Here is a 20,726-nt window from a genome sequence, read left to right as displayed (position 1 = left end):
CTAGGCTGTTGTATCGTTTGACAAGAGCTCTAGGCTGTTGTATCGTCTGACAAGAGCTCTAGGCTGTTGTATCGTTTGACAAGAGCTCTAGGTTGTTGTATCGTTTGAGAAGAGCTCTAGGCTGTTGTATCGTTTGACAAGAGTTCTAGGCTGTTGATTTGGTTACATTTGTGCACTTTTCACATATTTACAGAGGTAAATTGATGCTAAAGTTTAATGCCAATTATCCGTGTAAGAAAATTTAAAGGAACAATCCTGATGATAGTAGATTTCCGTAAACATTAGGACAGGCATTTTTCATAAACAGACCATGTAGAATCCTGTTAACATTATTATCACCTACAGCACCACCCCACAAGAATGCCCCTCCCCCATCTAAGACCCTTATGCACACACTCTAAATTAATTTCACATTGGATCCAGCTAACAATGTTTTGTATGTAGCCCTACCCCCCAGCACGCCCATCCCCTACCTCCAATAACCCAGATGTACACAACTCCAGCTAACATTTTTAGTATATCACCTTACCCCTGACACTTCCATTTCAAAACTCAACTGCCCTGATGCATAATATCTAAGTAGGGTATTTAGTTGATATCCATATCCTCGCTGTCCTCGACGCCGTTACTAGCAGCACCGTTAGTTAACCCACAGTCTGAAGCACCGCTAGTTTCTGTAGCCGGTGCAGACGACGGTTTTGTGATATATTGGTTAAGAGTTGATTGAAAACCACGTTTTTGGTACACTAACACATATGCTGCTTTTGACTGAAAAGGAAAAGACGGCATTTACAATTCAAAAGTAACTTTGTGTGTTCTATTTTTAGAGGATAGCTTGCCAGGCAAGGATACTCTTGGTAAAGATTTTACAAGGATAACAACTTGAGCTCTCAAGGATCTTGTCTACCAGCTGGTCCTTGCCCAAACCTCTTGACATTGATGACAACTTAGGTGCATGACGATCCTGTTTACCTGTTTGCTTTGCCAAACAACTTGGTAATAAGTTTACAAGGATAACAATTTAGGTTCTCAAGGTCCAGTCTTCTGGCTGGTCCTTGCCCAAACCTCTTGACATGGGTCTTTCCCAGATTATCACTACTCATTAACACGTGGGTCAAATGTAAGGTGCAATACTTACTACAACTTGATCTTCTGAGGACTGGCTGACACTTGAATCATCAAAATAATACCATTCATTAGATGATTTATTTAACCCATAGGCTGTATCTAGAATATACCATATTACAGAGATTGTAAAGAGATTTGCACAATATACAATATCAAAGGGATTGTAAAGAGTTTTCTAAACTTTTTATGTGTATCAGGGACGTACGTGGTTTCCCTAGAACTAAGCGTTTTATGTCACAGCACTAAAGCTATCATTTTACAAATTACACTGCCCCTGACACTATACCTCCTCGATTAGCACCTTCAGTCTTTGACATGGAAGCAAGATATCTTGAAGAACTTATGCCAAGTCCATTCTAGCAAGCAACTTGCACCAAGATACTTCTAAGATACAAGATAGTTGAGAATTTATTCTGAGTTTGAAAATGGATCCATACTAGGAATTAAGGGAGCAAGGGGTTCACATTATTTACACTAATGATTTTCCCTGATATACTAGAGGGTAATACAGGGTGCGCGTTATACAAGCTTGCGCATTATAATCACAATTATACAGTATACAGAAATTTCAGTTACAACTTACAATGCCCTCCTCCTAATCCACCATAATGATTAGAAACAGCTATCAAATCATAGTAACTTTTAACACCTTTATTGTTTATAACATATTCTTGTAGATTTAAATCACTGAAATATGAAGATGTCATAAATCAGAGCAAATTTAAATTAATGTTACATGTCACTAGGTTTGTGAACTCATCTTTTCTTTTGGAGAGTCCACACAGCTAATGTTCCTTTGATTACGCTAATGAATTAAAAAACATAAAAGGGAGTTTTATATCCTACTTTCTGATCAAGCTGGTTTAATGAAGGAAGACGATGCCATGCAGTGTTCAATGATGGAAAATTTACCAAGATAGCTCCATTAGTCTCCTGTTTATTTGATTTTCAACTGCCGTGCATACAAGAATAGTTGAAGGTCAGTATGGAAAGACCACAGACTGTTAGACATGGTGATATATGCCCACATTCTTAAGCTCATGTAGTCATTTGTTACTTACTGTACTGGGAATTCCACTAAAGCATCTAATTTGTCTCTCCAATATCGATTGTAGGAGAAGCGTTTAAGATGAATTATTAAGACATTAGGTAACGACCATAGATCAAACTTCTTGGTGGCTTGCTGATGTTTCTTACATGTTGGACAATACCTTTAACACAAGATTTTATATAGTTCAGCATTTCAAATATATTAGGACTGATACATCTGCACAAATTTCAACATAAATGAGAGAAGAATAGGGTCTCATGGTAACAATAATATGGTCACAGCCTTTTGGTCACAGTAATATGGTGACAGCAAGTTGGTCACAGTAATATGGGGCCACAGCAAGTTGGTCACAGTAATATGGTCACAAAAATTTATATGGTGACAGCAAGTTGGTCACAGTGATATGGGGCCATAGCAAATTATATGGTGACAGCAAGTTGGTCACAGTTATATGGTGACAGCAAGTTGGTCACAGTCATATGGTCACAGAAAGTCATATGGTGACAGCAAGTTGGTCACAGTGATATGGGGCCACAGCAAGTTATATGGTCACAGTGATATGGTCACAGTAATATGGTCACAGCAAGTTATATGGTCACCGCAAGTTGGTCACAGTGATATTGCCACAGCAAGTTATATGGTCACAGCAAGTAATATGGTCACAGCAAGTTATATGGTCACAGCAAGTTGGTCACAGTAATATAGTCACAAGGTAAATTGGTCACAGCTTACCAGGGATCCTGCACACTGAGTTTTTCAGCCTCAGTAAAGAGTTTCAGACAATCACTCAACTGAATAACTTGTTTTTTTTGTGGGTTTTTATTTCTTCCACTTTCATGTTCTTCTACTGCCTACAAAACAAAATAAATTGTCCTAAAAACTAAAGGTTACATGGCAGCCACAAGCAGTGTGTCAGGATAACTGTTTTTTTTGATCGGTGATGTGGCACACAGGGCCTCAGTTTATTGTCCCATCTGAACGACATGTTGCTTTATTCATTTCAGTCCCACCAACGGAAAAACCGAGTTGGAAAATTCAATGGTATTGTCTTGATGTGGCACATAGTGCCTCGGTTTTTTTGTCCCATCCGAACGACTAGATGCTTTATTCATTTCAGTTCTCACCGACGGAAAAAGCGAGTTGAAAAATTCAAGGGTATTGTCTTGACCCATAACCCTGAACCTTCAGGTAAGCGTCCGACTCACTGACCAAGTGTTATTCAAATAAAACTGAAAAATTAAGATCTATTCCTACCAGAGCTTTATTTTCATCATAAAATTTTTCTTTAGCAGCCGAATGCCAATCAACAGCAATATATGTTCTGGCTGAAATAGACATACAATATCGATGTTAGAATTCCATACTTCACTCGTTACTTGATCTTCAGCCATGGATGCATAGGTCAGACATTTTGTTGGGGAGGAGAGGAAGAGAAAATAGACTGGGTTCTTTACAAGATAATGACTGCCCCATCAGACATACATCAATTTCTTTGTAAAAACTCGAGTTGTCATGTGCTTGACACCCCTCAAACTTTTAATGAACCCTTCCACACATGCATACTGACATAGTTTTATGTTTGTTAAGATGAGTTCATTTACAAAACAAGGGGTGTTTTAATTTACTTCTAGTCTCTTGAATATGAGATCAAAACTTTCTTACGTGTTACTTTCAAAGGTCTTCCATCATCTTGAAATTTCTGGTCTAGTTCTGAACTACCGTAAGAATTAACAGCGGTAAATGTAAAGAGACGTTTGGGTTTAACTGGTTTCTCATCCTTCTTCTTGTCTTCATCTACATCATCATCATCTTCATCTTCACTATTACATACATCCATCTTGCTTACTTCTACAAATAGATGAATCGTCATATTAAAAATCAAAAGATTTTTATAGTATTGTGGACACTTTAAAATCAGAGCAGAAGAAGAGTTGTAGAAGTTGAATGGAAATTTGGAATGTGTCTCTGATACACCCCTACGTAGAATTTCCTAATCTTTTCAAAAATAGCCTCTACTCTACCAGTTATTTTCATGTTCTTCAGTGGATCCGAAGAGCACCTGTCACCAAGTGTGTCTGCTTTAAGGTATATAACTTGAGTTCTTCTTGCACAAAGTGTTAAAGATTAGCATTATATTGGGAGTTGAAATGAAACAAGATGACGTACCCCCGTTTATATGTTTATCAGTATTGTTGTTTCCCCCATTTTTGCCCTCCTCCCCATCCTCTTCCATATCCTCTTTATCCTCGTCTTTCCACCATTCCTCTTTACTCTCTGGTAGTCGGATATAACGTCTACAACAAAACCAGCATGTCCGTTGTCATAGTGAAAATAAATCTGTCTAGTTCAAGATATCCTCAACAATGTGTTAATAGTAACATTAATCAGATAGGAGATCAAACTTTGTCTTATACCTTGACTGCAATAGTCACCTTTCTTGTGTCACAGAATGCTGTGATTTGGTTGGACTGTATGTTTATGTTTAATTGACGAATACAGCCAATCAGAGCTCTTAACAGAAAGACTGTATCCAATACTGTTATGCATATAGTTAGTCGCAATAATTGTGCTTTTTAACAAAGCATTTGATTGGCTATATATTCAAACCTTACAAGGGAGATAAATCATGTATCTTAAAGCTTGTCAATAGTCGTTGAACAAATTTGAATAACTTAAAATTTCTAAAAAAATAATAGGAAAACCTACCCCATCTGTACCAGTAATAGATCATATAACATGTCATATGTGACTTTTCCTTTTACAGGTAACAATAACGGACTGCCGAATAACTGATCTCTTCCACCGTAATTATTCGTTGGTTTGGCTCGTCTACAATATATCATACAGAAATAAGGGACTGGTCAATATTCTTGAAACGATCTTAGCGCGATTACACTTTCGTTCTGTTTTTTTTTTAATTATTGAAATTTTCCAAAAAAGTTTGACCTACCCTTTCTCTCTAAAATAAATAGGTAATATAACTACATTAGGATCTTCCGTATTTTTCACTGAAGTTTCATATCTAAAAATAAAACAAAAATAACATTCTTCAAATATAGTTTTCACCAAACATTTTGTCCTGTTGCTTTGGGATTGAACCATGATCCAACATGCTCGTAAAGAAGACAAAACATTGAAAATAGTTTGTAAAGTCAATATTTTGCCACGCCACAATTCACCACATAACAATGCTCATTTTGAGTAGAGGAAACTGTAAAAAGCCTTTGCGATATATTTGTAACTGAACAAAGCTATTATTGGTTTAAGCCCCTGGTTTCCAACCTGGGGTGTTTTCACCCCCTGAGGATGTGGGTTTAGTGTAGGAGAAAAATTTATTTTGAATTGAGAGAGCATCTCACATCATCACATGCTGGAAATGAAATGTGCTCCAGGGGTGTGAAGGCTGAAAAAGGTTGAGAACCACTGTTTTAAGCAATGTTATCTTATTACTTTACACATGAAATTATAGGAGCCGCGGTGGCTCAGTGAGTTAGACACTTGCTCGCTAACCTGAAGGTCAAGGGTTCAATCCCGGCATAGCCCCGTAAGCTACAGGCTGTGACATTAAAGATCCCTCGACAGTTGGAAATCGAAAAGAGCAGGCTACTGCCGCTGTCCTGGCAAAATTTCCCTCATTGCACTCTTCATTAGCCCACATGATGCAGAAAAGTAGGACGTAAAACTCCATTCATTTCATTTCATTTACATGAAATTATAGAACAATTTAAGAATTGTATCAGAAACAAGCCACAGTTAATGTTAAATTATCACCCAAGGTTGTGAATACTTACACATATATAACATCTCTTTCTAAAATATGACTTAAACCATCTTCTTCTTTAAATATTTTATGAAATCTGTGATTATATACATCTGTAACTACCATCTGTAAATAATTATAGAAAGTTATAATTTGCATGGATAATGACTTAGAATGTCTCTTAACCCTTTGAACACTGAATGTAAATGAAATATAACATCATATACCCTGAACTCCAAGTAATAAAAGTAAAAGTGTATGCCATCACTTGGTAACAATCGGTAAACCAGCCACTAGGGTTGAAAGGATTTAAGATCTGTCTCTCTTAGCAAAGGCTTTTTTTGGTAAATGGAATTTCAACAGTTTTAATTCTTGTGGATTTTTAGAATCTTGAGGATGCTGTCTGCCTTCTGGTTTAAACTAATCAGCAAATGACAAGTATAACCAAGGTTTTTTGAATTTCCAAGTTTGTAACCAATCTCTTGGGATAACTAAAGTGGCTAAGATTCTAACAACTTATAGTGTAAAAGGATCATGTCAATCAGCTGGTCCTTGGTCAAATCTCTTTGTACTTACCATTTCATGAGGAGTGTCAACTATTTTAGATAAGGCTTTCCGTAAATCTCCTACACACCCTGTTTTAGGCACCGTAACCTTTATCTGTAATATAGAAATTGTCTATAGAACCAAATATTCCAGGCAGTGTTCATTGAGGAAAATTTTGCCAAGACCGCAACATTAGCCTTCTCTTTTCGATGAACAACTGTGGAGAGATCTTTAACATGCACAGTCTGTAGCACAATGGGCCTTGGCTTAATGTTCCATCCAAATTACCGAACTTTTTCATCTCAACCGTCCAAGAAATGAGAAATGCTACAAAATAGCACCTCCTTCACAAAATGTCTGATAATGGAACACAGGATGATACTTACCGCTTGAGGTTTCTCATCAGGAGTTAGCGGCACCCATGTAACGTTCATAAGTCTTTCCTTTTTAATAGGTAACGGTAGAGAGAGGTAACAGAAAGGGTCAAAAGTCACTGATATTTTAAAACACTGAGGACACTGAACTGTTGATTTTAACAATCCATGAAACGTATCAATAATCACAGAATCATTACGTTTTAAATAATTATCCCATGCTTCTTTCGCTACCACCTGTAAAGATAAAAATTGGATATTAGAATGAGGCTACGTGCTGTGTACAATGAGGGAACTTGTGCCAGTCAATTGTATTCAATTACACTCAGATTTCTACCCAACTGCTTGGCTAAAGCCCCTGTCAAGGCAAAACTTCCCTCATTGCACCCTGCAAGCGTTGCTGTCTTCATTAGCCCACAAGGTGCAGAAAGTAAGACGTAAAACTCCATTCATTTCTACCCTACTGCACCAGATTTGGGATGTTCGATGAGGGGAACACCTTTATAGCCAGACTCAAGCAAACTTCTTTTTTAAAACGTTCCAGATATGGGTCATGAAAACAGGCAACGCCTTACAGTGTGCAGTGGGGGAATCAATAACCCTTTATCTTAAACTATTGACCTTACCTCATCTGGTCTGTCCCCTGCGTCTGTCAATTCGACGTATGGTTTTGATTTAATTCTGTTCAAGTCTTCATGTAGCCCGTCCAGTAAAAAAGCCATCAGTTCTTGTGAATCTTGTTGTTGGTAACCAGAAAATTGGGGAGCAAATCTTCCGACAGATAACTGGAAAAAAAGAGTTTTTATAGAGAAATTAGAAAAGTGGCCATTTTGCAAGGGCAGATAATTCTCAAAAGTTTTGCTATATTCACTGAAATCAAAACGTAACTGGTTGATGTTCTAAATGTTTTAATACATCAATTAAGAAATGGCATAAATATTGATCCTGGCATTCCAGGTGTAAATACTGTAAGAGTCCAGAAAACGCCACCCCCATCCCCTCTCACCACAAAGATACACCACTAAATTCTAGTTAAATACCTTGAAAGCCCTAGGTAAAGAATAAAGATGTTTTCCACACCACATAGTTTGTATCAACTCAGCGTAAGATTCTGCGATCTCTCCCCTCATTCCTAATGGATTGTCAGGATTTAGTTCTTCCTTCCACTTTCCACTGAGAAAATATTCTGTTAATGAGGGTACGTTACTCATACACTGAAAATATCAATGACAAAATATCATTTAATTGATAAGATCTCATTTTAAAGGGATTTTAAAGGGATTGTAAAGAGATTTTCTAGCTTTTTTATATATGCATCAGCAACAATTATGGATTCTATTTGCATAATTCCAATTTTCCATCAGATGTCTGTGGTTCCTGGCAATATAAGAAATGCTTTACTGTATATAACGTTACTATTGCAAAAGATGCTAAGTATTTGAATTTTCCATTTTTGATAGTGTTAATCCAAGTGAACGTATAAAATTGATAAAATCTCTGTACCAAAAAGGCATTTTTGTTATTTGAAGCAGACGCATTCTTCGTTTGAATTTGAGGGGGAGATAGCTAAGATAGGAGGGGCAGGGCTGTTTGTGGGTGGCTCTTACCTGTAATGCCGAGTTCATAAAACAAGTGTTACCGAGATTCGATAACCCACAGAGACCAGGTGTGGCTGACCCTCGACCTACTTCATATTGGTAATTATTATAACTACTAGCGCTACCTTGTGAGCTACTTTCATAATTAGAACTTCCTGTGTAAGACCTGAAATATAAAATATAGAAAATAAACATGACTGACACTTGGAAATAAAAAAAATATTGGGTATTAGGAGTGAGATCTGAATCCCGGAAGCACTGGCACAGGCATCAGCATTCTTAACTTCAAGAGGATTGATTATGGTAATTCCACTATATAAACTCTTTTATTAGAGATGGGAGAACAAGAAGAGGTTCCCAGCATTTTCGGAGATCTCTGCCATCCAGGATAATTCTGTAATCATATAAGTGGAATTACAAAAAAATGTCACTCATTGCCCACTCTCTAGAGTTTGTAAAGGTCTTCAGTTAGGAATACTGACCTTGTAGATGTTCTTTCATAGCTTGTACCTGTATTATAGCTACTCGTACTGAAATATATACCAAATAAATCTATCGAATCGGCTAAATTAAAAAATTTAAAATTTTTGCTTTAAATTTTGTTCAACCCTTTCAACCCTAGGGGCCAGTTTACCGGCCTAACACTAACACAATATATATACCCGAATAGCCGGTATACCAGTCGTTACTAAGTGACGTCATACAGCGTTAACGTCATACACTTTTACTTTTATTACTTGAAGTTCAGGGTATATGATGTTTTATTTCATTTACACTCAGGGTTCAAGGGTTAAACACATTAAAATAGAATATACCAAGTACATCAATGAACTAAAATAAAACCTATCGAATTCTTGGGTTTTAAATATTGGTTAACACATATTAAAGCTACTTCTTTGTGGTATTTGAAGATTATTCTCCCAAGAAAAACACTTCTTTCATGTATAAATTCATGTGTCAATATATTACCTCTTAGCAGGTCGTGGCCAGGTGCCGTCCTCATTCTTCTGTTCAATGACTATCACCTGACCAGGGTAGAGCCCCGAGTCTTGAAGCGTGTTTTCCATTTTACTCAGGTGTTCGTACGTGTTGCTCATATATCTGTTCCATATTCTAACTTCCTTCTCTTCAGGTATATTGTACTCTTTTTTCATTCGCTTTTCAAGTTCCGCTGTAAAAAAAATACCACTTTATGCCATATTTCCGAAGATCCTAATTTTAGAGACCTCAATTATTGACAAAATTTTTTGTTTTGACTTCATAAATTCGATAATTTTGTTCATGAATGCCAAATGAAAGTTCCAATGGCTTTTAGAAATCAAAATTACATAGAATCAAATTACAGATTTTGGCTGGAAGATCCAATGTAAAAAATACTACTACATAATCAAAGTGTCATCAAAAATACAAATCTAAAGATTACAAGAAATAAAATGAAATGAATGGAGTTTTCTGCATCACGTGGGCAATATTTAAAAGTAGGGTAAGATAATGCTTGTATTGTCCAATCAGATGCTTCTAAGCTAAATGCTGGAGAGATTTGAAATTTTAAGCTACATGTACGGTCAACACCCCTAAATTTCGAAATGAACTTTTCCAAACATGCATTTAATCATTGTAAATCAAGTATTTTTGGGACAGTTCATTCTTGTAAGTAGGGATGTTAGATGTAGGTAATATGTATAGAAAGTGTAAGATTTAATGCAGATATGCATAGATTACCAAGCACATGAGAATGCTACTACACTATATATGCTTTCAAAGCTCAAATACGACTAACGCAGATATCTAAGCTCATTCAAGTCCAATTCAAAACACAAACAAGAACAGTCCATTTTGATTTGAGGTAAAAAAAAACTTTTGGCGCATGAACAGCAATTGTTCATATCTAGAGGGCAAGAGGAATGGCACTACAGCTATAATCTTGCAAAGATATTAATGCACATGCATGTCTGATTGAAAACACAAACATGACCAGTCCACTTTATTATAAGGTCCTGTAAGTAGTAATGAACAGAATATAAGTCTTGCTTGTATAGCTTCAATTACTGTTCAATCCACCTAAAATTGAAGTTGACTGTTCATGTTTTTGATTCGGACCTTGACGTGCATTAATAACTTTGCTTGACTCTAAAGAAGCATGCAGGAATCGGCTAAAGAAATGAACATGTACCTATGGTAGCAGATCGACTCAAAAAAATCTGAAGTTCTTTATCAAGGTTGGAATATTGACAAATTTTCATGTTCCATGGATATACTTCAACTTTAAGTTGTTTTGTATAGCAACCATCCTCTATGACTTGCCTAGGCATAGCAGTCTGAAAGGACAATACATGCAAAGCATTACATGCAGGCAAACCTCTAAAAACAGGGTTGGAAAAGGAGGGGGGGGGGGGGGGCTGATATATGTTCAATTCAGTTATTGACATATGCTAACCAATGAATGTTTGTTTGGTTGATGTCATACATCTAAATAACTAAATTGTACATCATAGCAAACAAACAAAATTCAATAAAATACCAAAATGTTCAAAAAGCAAGCAACCTTTTATACCTCAGTAGAGATATATTCAGTATACAGCCAATAAAAATTTTAGCAATTCTAATTTTTTTTTATGTATATCAAAATGAAATACACCTAAAATTGTTGTTTGAATTTCTCAAACATCACTAACTCTGTTTCATTGAGAATGGCTCAATATATAGGTTTCAGATATTCGCATCATTGAATTGGGTTTGCTTTTATATAAACCATCACCAAAGGCTGAACATGCAGATAAAAATAGAGTCACTTTAATCAGATGTAATTAAGCTACACTGTCCAATTTAGAACACATGTTAGTTTCAAAAACCAGTTTTAAATAATTGAAGGGGCCATCTGATTGAGAATTTAACCCCAAAAAAATTGTGTTTATTAACTTATTCTAATAATTTGAAACTTGCAAAAAAAAAAAAAATTTTAATAATCAACTTTAAAGGAAATCAGCCATATTTAAAATCCAACTCTTGCAAGGGTCTCTTGTCTAGTAGTCTTGAAATTGTGCCATTGAAAATCTATGTGGCCTAGCTCCTTACACTTTAAAACAGGGTCAGAAATGATCTGTGTTAAACAGGTTCTGAAGTCAAGTTCATCAAATAAATCTGTAAAGAATTTAGTTAGTTTAATCTAGTCAAACCTGTTTGTCAGTCAACCAAACTAACTTTATTAATTACACCCTAAAGTTTATATCAGTAGTTTTTTTTATAATCTTAAACAAGAATGTCAATTTGCAGTGTTTCCTCAAATTCCTTATATTTAAGACAGCTTTGTTCTAAAACATCTAATAAAGTGACAATATTTGTACCAAAACCAAGGGGACATTAGATATATAGATATACCACTAGTAATATTATGATACCTATAGTAGACGCTCGGCTAAACTGTCTAGCAACAGTCTTATCTAAGTTAGAATTCTCACAGAGTTTTAATTCTAACAGATACACCTCAACTTTACAGTGTTTGACAAACATGCCCTGTTCTATCACCCCACGACTGATTGCTTCCTACAAATAAAGCACAATTATTTCTCAAAAAACCAGTGTAATTCCAACAATAAGCTCTGTAGGCCTAAACTTATTGATGAAAGCTTTGCCATATTATTGGGTGGATGAAGCCCTCCTTAAATATGAAATTTAAGCCAGCAATTGGACATCATACATTCAAAGCCTTCTAGTATGCATGCCCAGACTTATTTTTGTATGAGGTTGTTTTGATTAGTATAAACACCTGTCCCAGACAATTTTTTTTAAATCAAATAACCATGTTACTTCCAATTCTAATTGATACACTGATGGGAACACACAAGAATTCACTGCCATTTTTTAAGCTGGGCTGGGGAAAGATGACTTATCAAGAATCACACAGGCCACTGAGATTAGAACCCATGTCCACCATTTGTGACGTAACCAAGCAACTGATGTCATATAAAGGTTCCAAAGCTCTAACCAATTGAGCTACAAACTGTCCTCAAACAGTGAATACAATCCTACAGCTTACCTGTCCTTGAATGATTCCATACCAACTGACTAATTTGTTCCAAGCATCTTTTGGTAATAAATGGTAATCCAAATCTTCACTGAGATGTTCTTGTAACGTACCATCTTCTAAAATAAACAAAATCAAATAAAATTTTCATCAATAAAATGGAAAGAGCTTCAAATAAGAAGATTGTGTATCTGAAACACATGTGGCAGGGAGCATGAGATGAGCACTAATCTTCCAGAATAACGTACCTTTAAGAAGTGGAGAATTGTCAATAGGTCCAGGGTTGGCACTTTCCTCCCCAGCATTACCCGAGTCCCAGTTATCATAACCAACATATTTCTTCCATTGTTTGTACCACTTTGTATCTAGCAAATACCTGGAAACAAAAACAATTTTCTGTTAAATTCATTAGATTCAACTAAGCTTTCCACCAATGGAATTGAAATCTGGTCCTTTATGTTATAGCAAGTAAGTGTATAGCTCGCTGAGCCACTGCAGTACCTCAAATGCTCAGGAGATATATAACTGGCACAAGATCTTACCAATTTGCCCAATAGTGTTTGATATTCAAATTTGATGTTTCGTAATGTACAGTGTACTTTCACTTTCCTTTTCAATTTCAGGTCAAATATTTTCAAGGATGTGCCTCTCAATTCTTGTGAAATACAGGCTTACAAACTTCCTCTTTCATAAAAAAAATCTGAGAAATATCCTTATAAGGTATTTCTCATGCATAAAAAGGCCAGTAAGTCTTCTTTGATGTCATTTTTGACATAAAAGGAGTGTCATTAACCTGTCCAAGTTCCCTCATGTTGATAAAGTGAGTCAGCGAATGAATCCATTGACGACATGATCGACTGTCGGCGGTATCTCCAAGAGAATCTTGAAGAAAATCACACTTAAAACTTATGTCGTTGTAAAGTATGTGGACTTATCTTACCAAATATCGTCTTTTCGAAGCTGTTGGTTGAGGCAATTTCGTATTTCATCCTTTTGAGTTTGGCAAATCGGTGGTCCACCTTCCGCCATTTTCCTCGTTTTAAGGGAAGTCCAAAATGCAGCATTTCTTATATAAAAGCATTTGATTGGTTGATAAGGTGTGACGTCAGGAAACTTCCTTTCAATTCTATTTTTAGACGTAGGGTAAAGTGGATCATTTCGTACCGTCTGGTTTGGGCAGTCTGTGAAATTATTTTGGCTCTAGAAATACTCTCAAAAGTATTAATAATCAATAAATGTCTTCTATGTAAATCAGCCTGGTGTGAATGAATTGACAAACCTTGGTCTATAGCAGACTGGTAAAGGGTGTCCCAAAATGGTGTTCCAGAAAGCAGAGCCTCTGGCTCTGAGGCTCTGGCTTTGGCCTTCAATTCTTTTAAAACTTAATTGTCAAAAATAGCTTCATAGCTTAATATGCTTTTCATCTGGTTTGGTTTGGTTTGGAAGCAAAACAACAGATCTTTGCAATATAAAATTTATTATTATGAATATTCTTATGAATGATGGTGAGCAGTGGCAAAGCATGGATAAAAATTTAGGACCGGGGGAGAACCTTGATTATTTTCCAAATTTTGATTTGCAACTAAAAGAAGATGGTACTTTATTCTGTGCCTGTAGGGGTTCATCAAAAAGTATCTTAATTCAAATTCCATCCCCTCCAATCACAAGCATCCCATGCATACGAACAGACAGAAATGTCTTGCCCTGGGAGGTTTGTGGGTTGGCAAATATGAGATAAAATGCAGAACTTCATTGTCTCTGTAAGAAAGGTTGTTGAGGACTCTAGGACTATTAAAAGCCCCCAGCATCCCTCTTCAGAGTTCTACCCTGCAGAACAGGATATTTGTTTAAAGCCTCCAGCACCCCTCTTCTCCTCAGCCTTTGCCTCTGTGGAGCAAGATATTAAATATGAAAAATAACGAATATAAAAAATAACATAATTAAAATATAAAAACTTAATTAGAAATTTATAACATGGAATAAATACATTATTATTATCATTATTATTATTATTATTAAATACAGGAACGCAGTAGACCCGCTTGGAGTATCAAATGCATTCAGCCACTTTCAGCAGTTTTCTTAAATTTGTAGGGCATTAACGGAACCATTTCATATCAACAGGCTTCAGACAACTTTCAGCAGTTCCATAAAGCTGCAGGAACTGTCACAATGTGTCACTTGCAATAGAATTTGATTGGATTCTTTAAGAGATCGTAGAGAGATATTTTGTCCAATGAAAAGTGTCCTTTAAAAAACAGCGGCAATTTGTAACTTTTAAGAGGATAATTTTCATTGGTTCAAATCTCTTAATGATCATATATATCCGATGAAATTGAACTTAATTAACTGTATTTGAGAGGATACTTTTCATTGGCCAAAACATTTTCACAATCTCGTAAATAATCTCATGAAATTCAGGCCGTGGAATATTAACGATGATCTTAGTACACTCCTGTTGTATTAGTTCATTGTATGCTCTTGTCTGTAGCGCACTAATGTGAAGTTCCCAAATTATGGCCTTGATAGTAAACTTATAGCTAATATCTACCACAACCTAATATTATACCTAAAACCTTCTTATACTATGATATCTATTGAGCTCGTCAAATAATGCTGACACGTTTAGGATATAAAATCCTCATCAGGACAGATAATATATGCTAATAGTCAAATATATATACTACCATAAATTTCATAAAACTAAATGTAGGCCTATATCAAATATATCTTTGTATATGTTTAAAATTTACTAACTTACTAAATGCTATGTCTCAAACACACAGGGCACCAAAGGCCATAAGTTTTGGAGAGCAGTAGGGCGTACTCCTGTTGGTCTGAAATAAACTAGCTTAAAACTTATGGAACCAAAACGTTTCTGACCACAGCCAAAACCAAATAAAAAGGATTGGTTGTAAGTGGATTTTTACATTGAGAAATAGCACATTTATTACAAAACTGACAAAAATGCTGTGTGCAGTTTTTGAAAATTTTTCATCCACAGCGTTTTTGAAAACAGGGCAATGATCAGAGGAAGCACTTGATTTTGAACAAGAATATAGAACAATACAAAACTTAGCACATACATAATAATTCAAAATTAACTTGGATGTGGAGATTATGTAGGTTAATTATTATGGTAACATTGTGGTCTGGAAATTTGTAATGTTAGCTGGAGTTGTCTCCCTTTAGAGAGTAATACAGAGAGCCTGATGATAGATTTATCATTAGGTCTATCCTTATAATTCTAACCAGAAACAGGCTCAGAAATTCCTGGATATTCTGGATTGAATTTTGCATTATGTTGATTCAGAGATATGGATAGGTTTCAATATATCTAGTTTTAAGATATATTTTCACAAATTACAGTTTGCATTTCATTAGTTCTTCACTCATGATATGATAGAAATGTTGGCTTAATAAAGCTTTTTAAAACATCGGCTCACAACATTCAGTCCAAAATCTTTCAACTTTGGTGATACATAGATATGCATAGAAGTTTATAAGTCATGTTAACACAAATTGATGTCCAATTTCGCGAATTCTCAACCAATGGAGAAGTGAAAACGTTTTTTTTAGAGATGGCAAAGCTTTAAGATGTTTTTACACCATAGGGATTACCAGTGCCGTATGGTTGCCATTAATGAAAGTTGCCATGACACCTCAGTTGCGTCAGAGTGCCAACAGATGGCTGCTATTCTTATTCTTGCTATTCGCAACCATACGCAGCTGGTGATCACTATGGTGTGAAAGTCACTTTAACTGATATACTGTACTGATGTAAAGCGATTATGGTTTCAAATTATGCTGTTGAAGAAAGATCTATCATCTTTTGTTGCTGACCTCTGTAAAACAGGCATCGCACACACGCACAGGTTTTTTCGACGCCGCCAGAGGCACTGTTTTGGACGAGCAGTCATTACAGAAGATATGTCCACAGTTACGGCAATGATGCTGAAAAAAAGATTAACATTTAATACAGCTACAGAACTTAAAAAGTAACAAAAAATACCCCTAATTTTACAAATAAACTCTTCCAATCATACATATAGTTTCACATTTATAGAAATAATGCATGTGTGGAAGAGTTCAATAGAAAGTTGAAGGGTTTCAAGTAGATTACTGACACACTTACAGTCAAGTCTGAGTGATGCTTAAAATATAACTGTTATCCAATTCTATTTTGACAAATGTTCCTTAAATCTCACATTTATATTGTTCTGTAGGAGTTTTCAATCATAGACAAGGATCAAGTCAGATAAAAAAAAAACAGAGTAAAGGTTTTTTTTTTGAGAACGTACCCGTCTGTTGGTGACAGAGAAAGCTTTACGACATGCCGAACAGTCTGTTGCTTCTGTATCATCTGTCCATTTTCTATTGGTTACTTTAGTTGATGTTATCTACAATAAAACTCGAAATATTACAGGTTTTTTAAACTCTGTATGTGTATCAGCCATGCTGATCCAATTGTTTATTTCAAATAATCCTCCAAAAATTTATCATAGATTTGAATCAAACAATAAGTTTTATGAAAGTACCTGCAATGTTTGATTTTCACGGCCCAGTTCCTGTAGTGCAGCCTCAGTATCATCCAGTTTCCGCCTCAATTCCGTCACTTTCTCTCGTAGTCTCTCACATTCTGTTTCACTTGCTAAACATCTATAAATTACAAAAGATTCAGGTGATTATTATTGATTTATTTCTCTTACGGCTACGAAAAAGGCTTGTTCTTTCACTTTGTATCTTCAACTATTATATACCTACCGTGTTTCACTTTAGCTGGTAACCCTTGTATTAGGCTCTTGTGTAATAGAAATATGTATAAATATTCATGATGTCACATAATTTTCAAACCAGCAAATCAGCTGCCTCTACACAATCATTTTTACAGTGGTTTTGTATGAACACGCTCTAAGATTTTGTATTTATAGTAGGACACTTTTTGATTGGTCGATAGGCTGGAAATGGCAAAACTCATGTAAAAAGGGTTGTTTTATTCCAAGAAGTAAACCACAGCCCCATCTATTTATTGATGATCTAAAAAATGATGCGTTCTAGAATACTTTAAAATTGATTCCTCACCTTTCTACAAGCAGACGTCTTTCATCATTATTATTGGCTAATTTCGCGTCTAATTCTAATTTTTCACCCTTCAATTCATCGTTCAGTTTATTGGCGTCGTCAAGCTGTTGTTGGGTCACGGTCAAATCTCCGCGGATTGTCGTAAGGTTTTCATTTAATACTGACAGCTGCATTTCCGTTCTCACGTTATCTTCTTCATACTGCTTCTCTCTTTCTTTCATCTTCTTCTCACTATTTTCCTGGAGAGGAAATAAAATTTTGTAAAGGTATAAGCCTAGCTTTTCGAAGATCCTTTCTACCAGCTGATCCTTGGCCAAACCTTTTGGTAATGATTGTAAAAAGGATAGCAAATTAGGTTCACGAACTCCAGTCTGCCAACTGGTCTTGATTTTTAAATGGTAGAGAGGCAAGGCTACCCCTAACCCTCTATGCTCTTACAAAACAACGATTTCTGGATATGCCAATTTCAAAATGTTCTCTGTACTTACTGAGTGTTTTTTTAAACTTTCATTTTCGTGTTTAAGTTTTTCTTGTAACTTTTCAGCTTCTTCTTTTATCTTATCTTGTTCTCCTTTTTTCTGAAATGATACATCTTTTAGTCTACTAAGTGAAGCTCAAGTAGTGCCCAATGAGGTAAATGGTCTAAATTTATTGTCCAAGTGATTGGTTTAAATGCAAAGAAATCAGATTTTCTACAGAAATGAAATTTGACAATACCTCATCTAGTAATGTCTGTAGAGCCACCATTTTATTTTGTTGTTCAAGTTTCTGAGAGATCAGAAGTTCTCTGGCTTCTTCAAGATCAGATACTTCCTAAAGTCAAAAAAAAAAAAAAAAAATAAATAAATGATAATTTCAGGTTAGTAATTCAGAGTTATACCATATAAACATTATTAGATATGTGGACTCTCTGAAAGAGATGCTGAGTTGACAAACTTAAATATCAAATAAACATTATTAGCTATGTGGACTCTCTGAAAGGAATTCAGAGTTGACAAACCTAAATACCATATAAACATTATTAGCTTAGGGTTTATTCAATTGAAATACAGAGTTGAATAACTCAGTTGCAACATCCACCACAAAAAAGTTATCAAAGTTTTAGGCTTGTAAGATGAAGAGTGCACTTGGAATAAACAGAATGGGAGCCAAACCACAAGAAATTAATAAAAAAAAACCCAAAAATATGGAAGAATGGAATCTTTCATTTGAAATTTTTAAGGATAAATAACAAATCTGCGGTTCCCTTGAGTAAATCACGCCCTTTCTGACAAAAGGAAAAAAAAATCAAAACAAAAATTTAGGTTTAAAATTTGCAATACCAGAACCAATGCCCAAGCAAAATCACAATTTCAAAATCTTTTCACCAAACATAACCAAAACCGATGTTCTAAAATAATTTACCTGAAATTGTTTTTGTTGTCAAAATATTTGCATCAAAGATTGAATGGAGTTCTTTTCATGATGCTGGCACGTTTCAGATACACTATCCTTATCAGGAGAGTTTGATTGGAAATGGAGTTAAAATTTGGACTTTGCATTTGGAAGTAAGCAGGGACCAAAGTTGTGGTAATGCAAGTTTTACACCCTTCAAATTAACACATGTTTCAGTTATACAACCACCATCAGGACAGTTAGTTTATAACAACATATTATAAAATAAACAATTTTATGGATAGCAATTCATTTTTTGAATACAAGAATTTCGATACAAGAACATTAAAATAACAAAAAATAACAAAATACATACACAGCAAATTGAGGAGACAAATTGAACGATGGTGTTCTAGTTGTCAGGATGGTGTGCACGTTATTTACAATGACAGATTTTCTAGATTCAGGGTAAGACAACAGTGGCAGAGCCAGGTTGACATCCTGTCCGAGGGGGGAATATCTGAGGTTGCCCGAATTTTTAACCTAGTTAAGAGAGTCATGCTTGAAAAACTCGCTCTGGCGCTGCCATTGTAAGACATCAAGCGTTCTATACATACATAATATATTCGCAATTATACAGTATCTGTACCAATACACAAAAATTATATACTCCACACTATTATGGTGTCTGCGTTATGCCAACTAGTCAATTTCTATCTGGATGGGGTGAGTAGTATTAACAATGACAGATTATTACAGAGGGTAAGAGAGGTGTGCATTATATTCACAAATATACAGTATCTGTACCAATACACAAAAAATAAATATCACATACTATTATGGTGTCTGCGTTATGCCAACTAGTTAATTTCTATCTGGATGGGGTGAGTAGTATTACCAATTATTTTTACAGATTTATTTGAGGGTAAGAGAGGTGTGCATTATATTCACAAATATACAGTATCTGTACCAATACACAAAAAATAAATATCACATACTATTATGGTGTCTGCATTATGCATTATTATTAGTATTAACAATGACAGACTATTACAGAGGGTAAGAGAGGTGCGCATTATATTCACAAATATACAGTATCTGTTACCAATACACAAAACAAATCACACAACAAACACAGGCATAAATATATACAGTATCTGTTACCAAATCACAGAGACCAGGTCATCAGAATTTTTAGACCAATAGATGTGGTCCTACCTGTTTTCTTTCACTCCTTTCTGTTTCTAACAAGGTTTTTAATTGGTCGCGATCTTTTTCAAAAGATTCGTTTGCTTCTTTACTCTCTGCATACAATTTTCTTAAATTCACTAATTCTTCTTCTTGGGAGACCTAAAAAACAAAGAAAAATAAATTATCACAGTTCAAATTTGACATCTGCTCATTACGCCATGGTTACATTGGACATATTACAGTAACTTTTGAGATGTTACTTTTCATTGGTCAAAATGATTTCATCATCTAAGAATTTAATAATGGAGTCCTTTGCTAAGTAACGTGTAATGAGCAGGCTATGGGCATATCACTACTGCTTTTGAAAGGATACTTTTGATTGGTCTGAATATCGAACAGAGTATTCAATCAAATTCAAATGTGTCACCACCGACAATGTTACTGATATATGGTTACCTGCTACAGTAAAACACGGTAGATTTATGTAAAACACAAGGAAGAGATATTGATAATTACCTTAATTTTTTCCAATTCTTCTTTTTTACTAGTTGCTTCTTTAAGTTCCGAATCTAATTTTAACATCTGATTATTCATGGCT

At 35.3% G+C, this 20,726-nt stretch overlaps 2 protein-coding genes across 2 annotated transcripts; both read right to left on the bottom strand.

Moving 5' to 3' along the window:
• Positions 1 to 588: 588 nt before the first annotated feature.
• Positions 589 to 13,510, bottom strand: LOTGIDRAFT_132462 (hypothetical protein; the record flags this gene model as incomplete). The annotated part of the gene is made up of 21 exons (XM_009066676.1): positions 589 to 768; positions 1,139 to 1,227; positions 1,712 to 1,815; positions 2,190 to 2,339; positions 2,912 to 3,030; positions 3,434 to 3,504; positions 3,842 to 3,999; positions 4,342 to 4,473; positions 4,886 to 5,008; positions 5,130 to 5,201; positions 5,971 to 6,065; positions 6,516 to 6,599; positions 6,872 to 7,096; positions 7,486 to 7,644; positions 7,900 to 8,073; positions 8,467 to 8,590; positions 9,427 to 9,628; positions 11,856 to 12,000; positions 12,494 to 12,600; positions 12,730 to 12,857; positions 13,422 to 13,510. The coding sequence occupies 21 exons, from the start codon at positions 13,508 to 13,510 to the stop codon at positions 589 to 591; spliced, it is 2,730 nt and encodes a 909-aa protein (XP_009064924.1).
• Positions 13,511 to 16,306: 2,796 nt separating this feature from the next.
• Positions 16,307 to 20,278, bottom strand: LOTGIDRAFT_132243 (hypothetical protein; the record flags this gene model as incomplete). The annotated part of the gene is made up of 7 exons (XM_009066675.1): positions 16,307 to 16,435; positions 16,783 to 16,881; positions 17,020 to 17,140; positions 17,564 to 17,802; positions 18,052 to 18,141; positions 18,281 to 18,376; positions 20,156 to 20,278. Coding segments are annotated over 7 exons (897 nt in total), but the record flags the coding sequence as incomplete, so codon positions are not given.
• Between the last annotated feature and the right edge of the window lie 448 nt (positions 20,279 to 20,726).

The sequence above is a fragment of the Lottia gigantea genome (assembly GCF_000327385.1).
Source record: "Lottia gigantea unplaced genomic scaffold LOTGIsca_79, whole genome shotgun sequence".
NCBI lineage: Eukaryota > Metazoa > Mollusca > Gastropoda > Lottiidae > Lottia > Lottia gigantea.
Note: the sequence above shows the minus strand (reverse complement) of the source record. Positions and strands in the feature narration are given on the sequence as shown.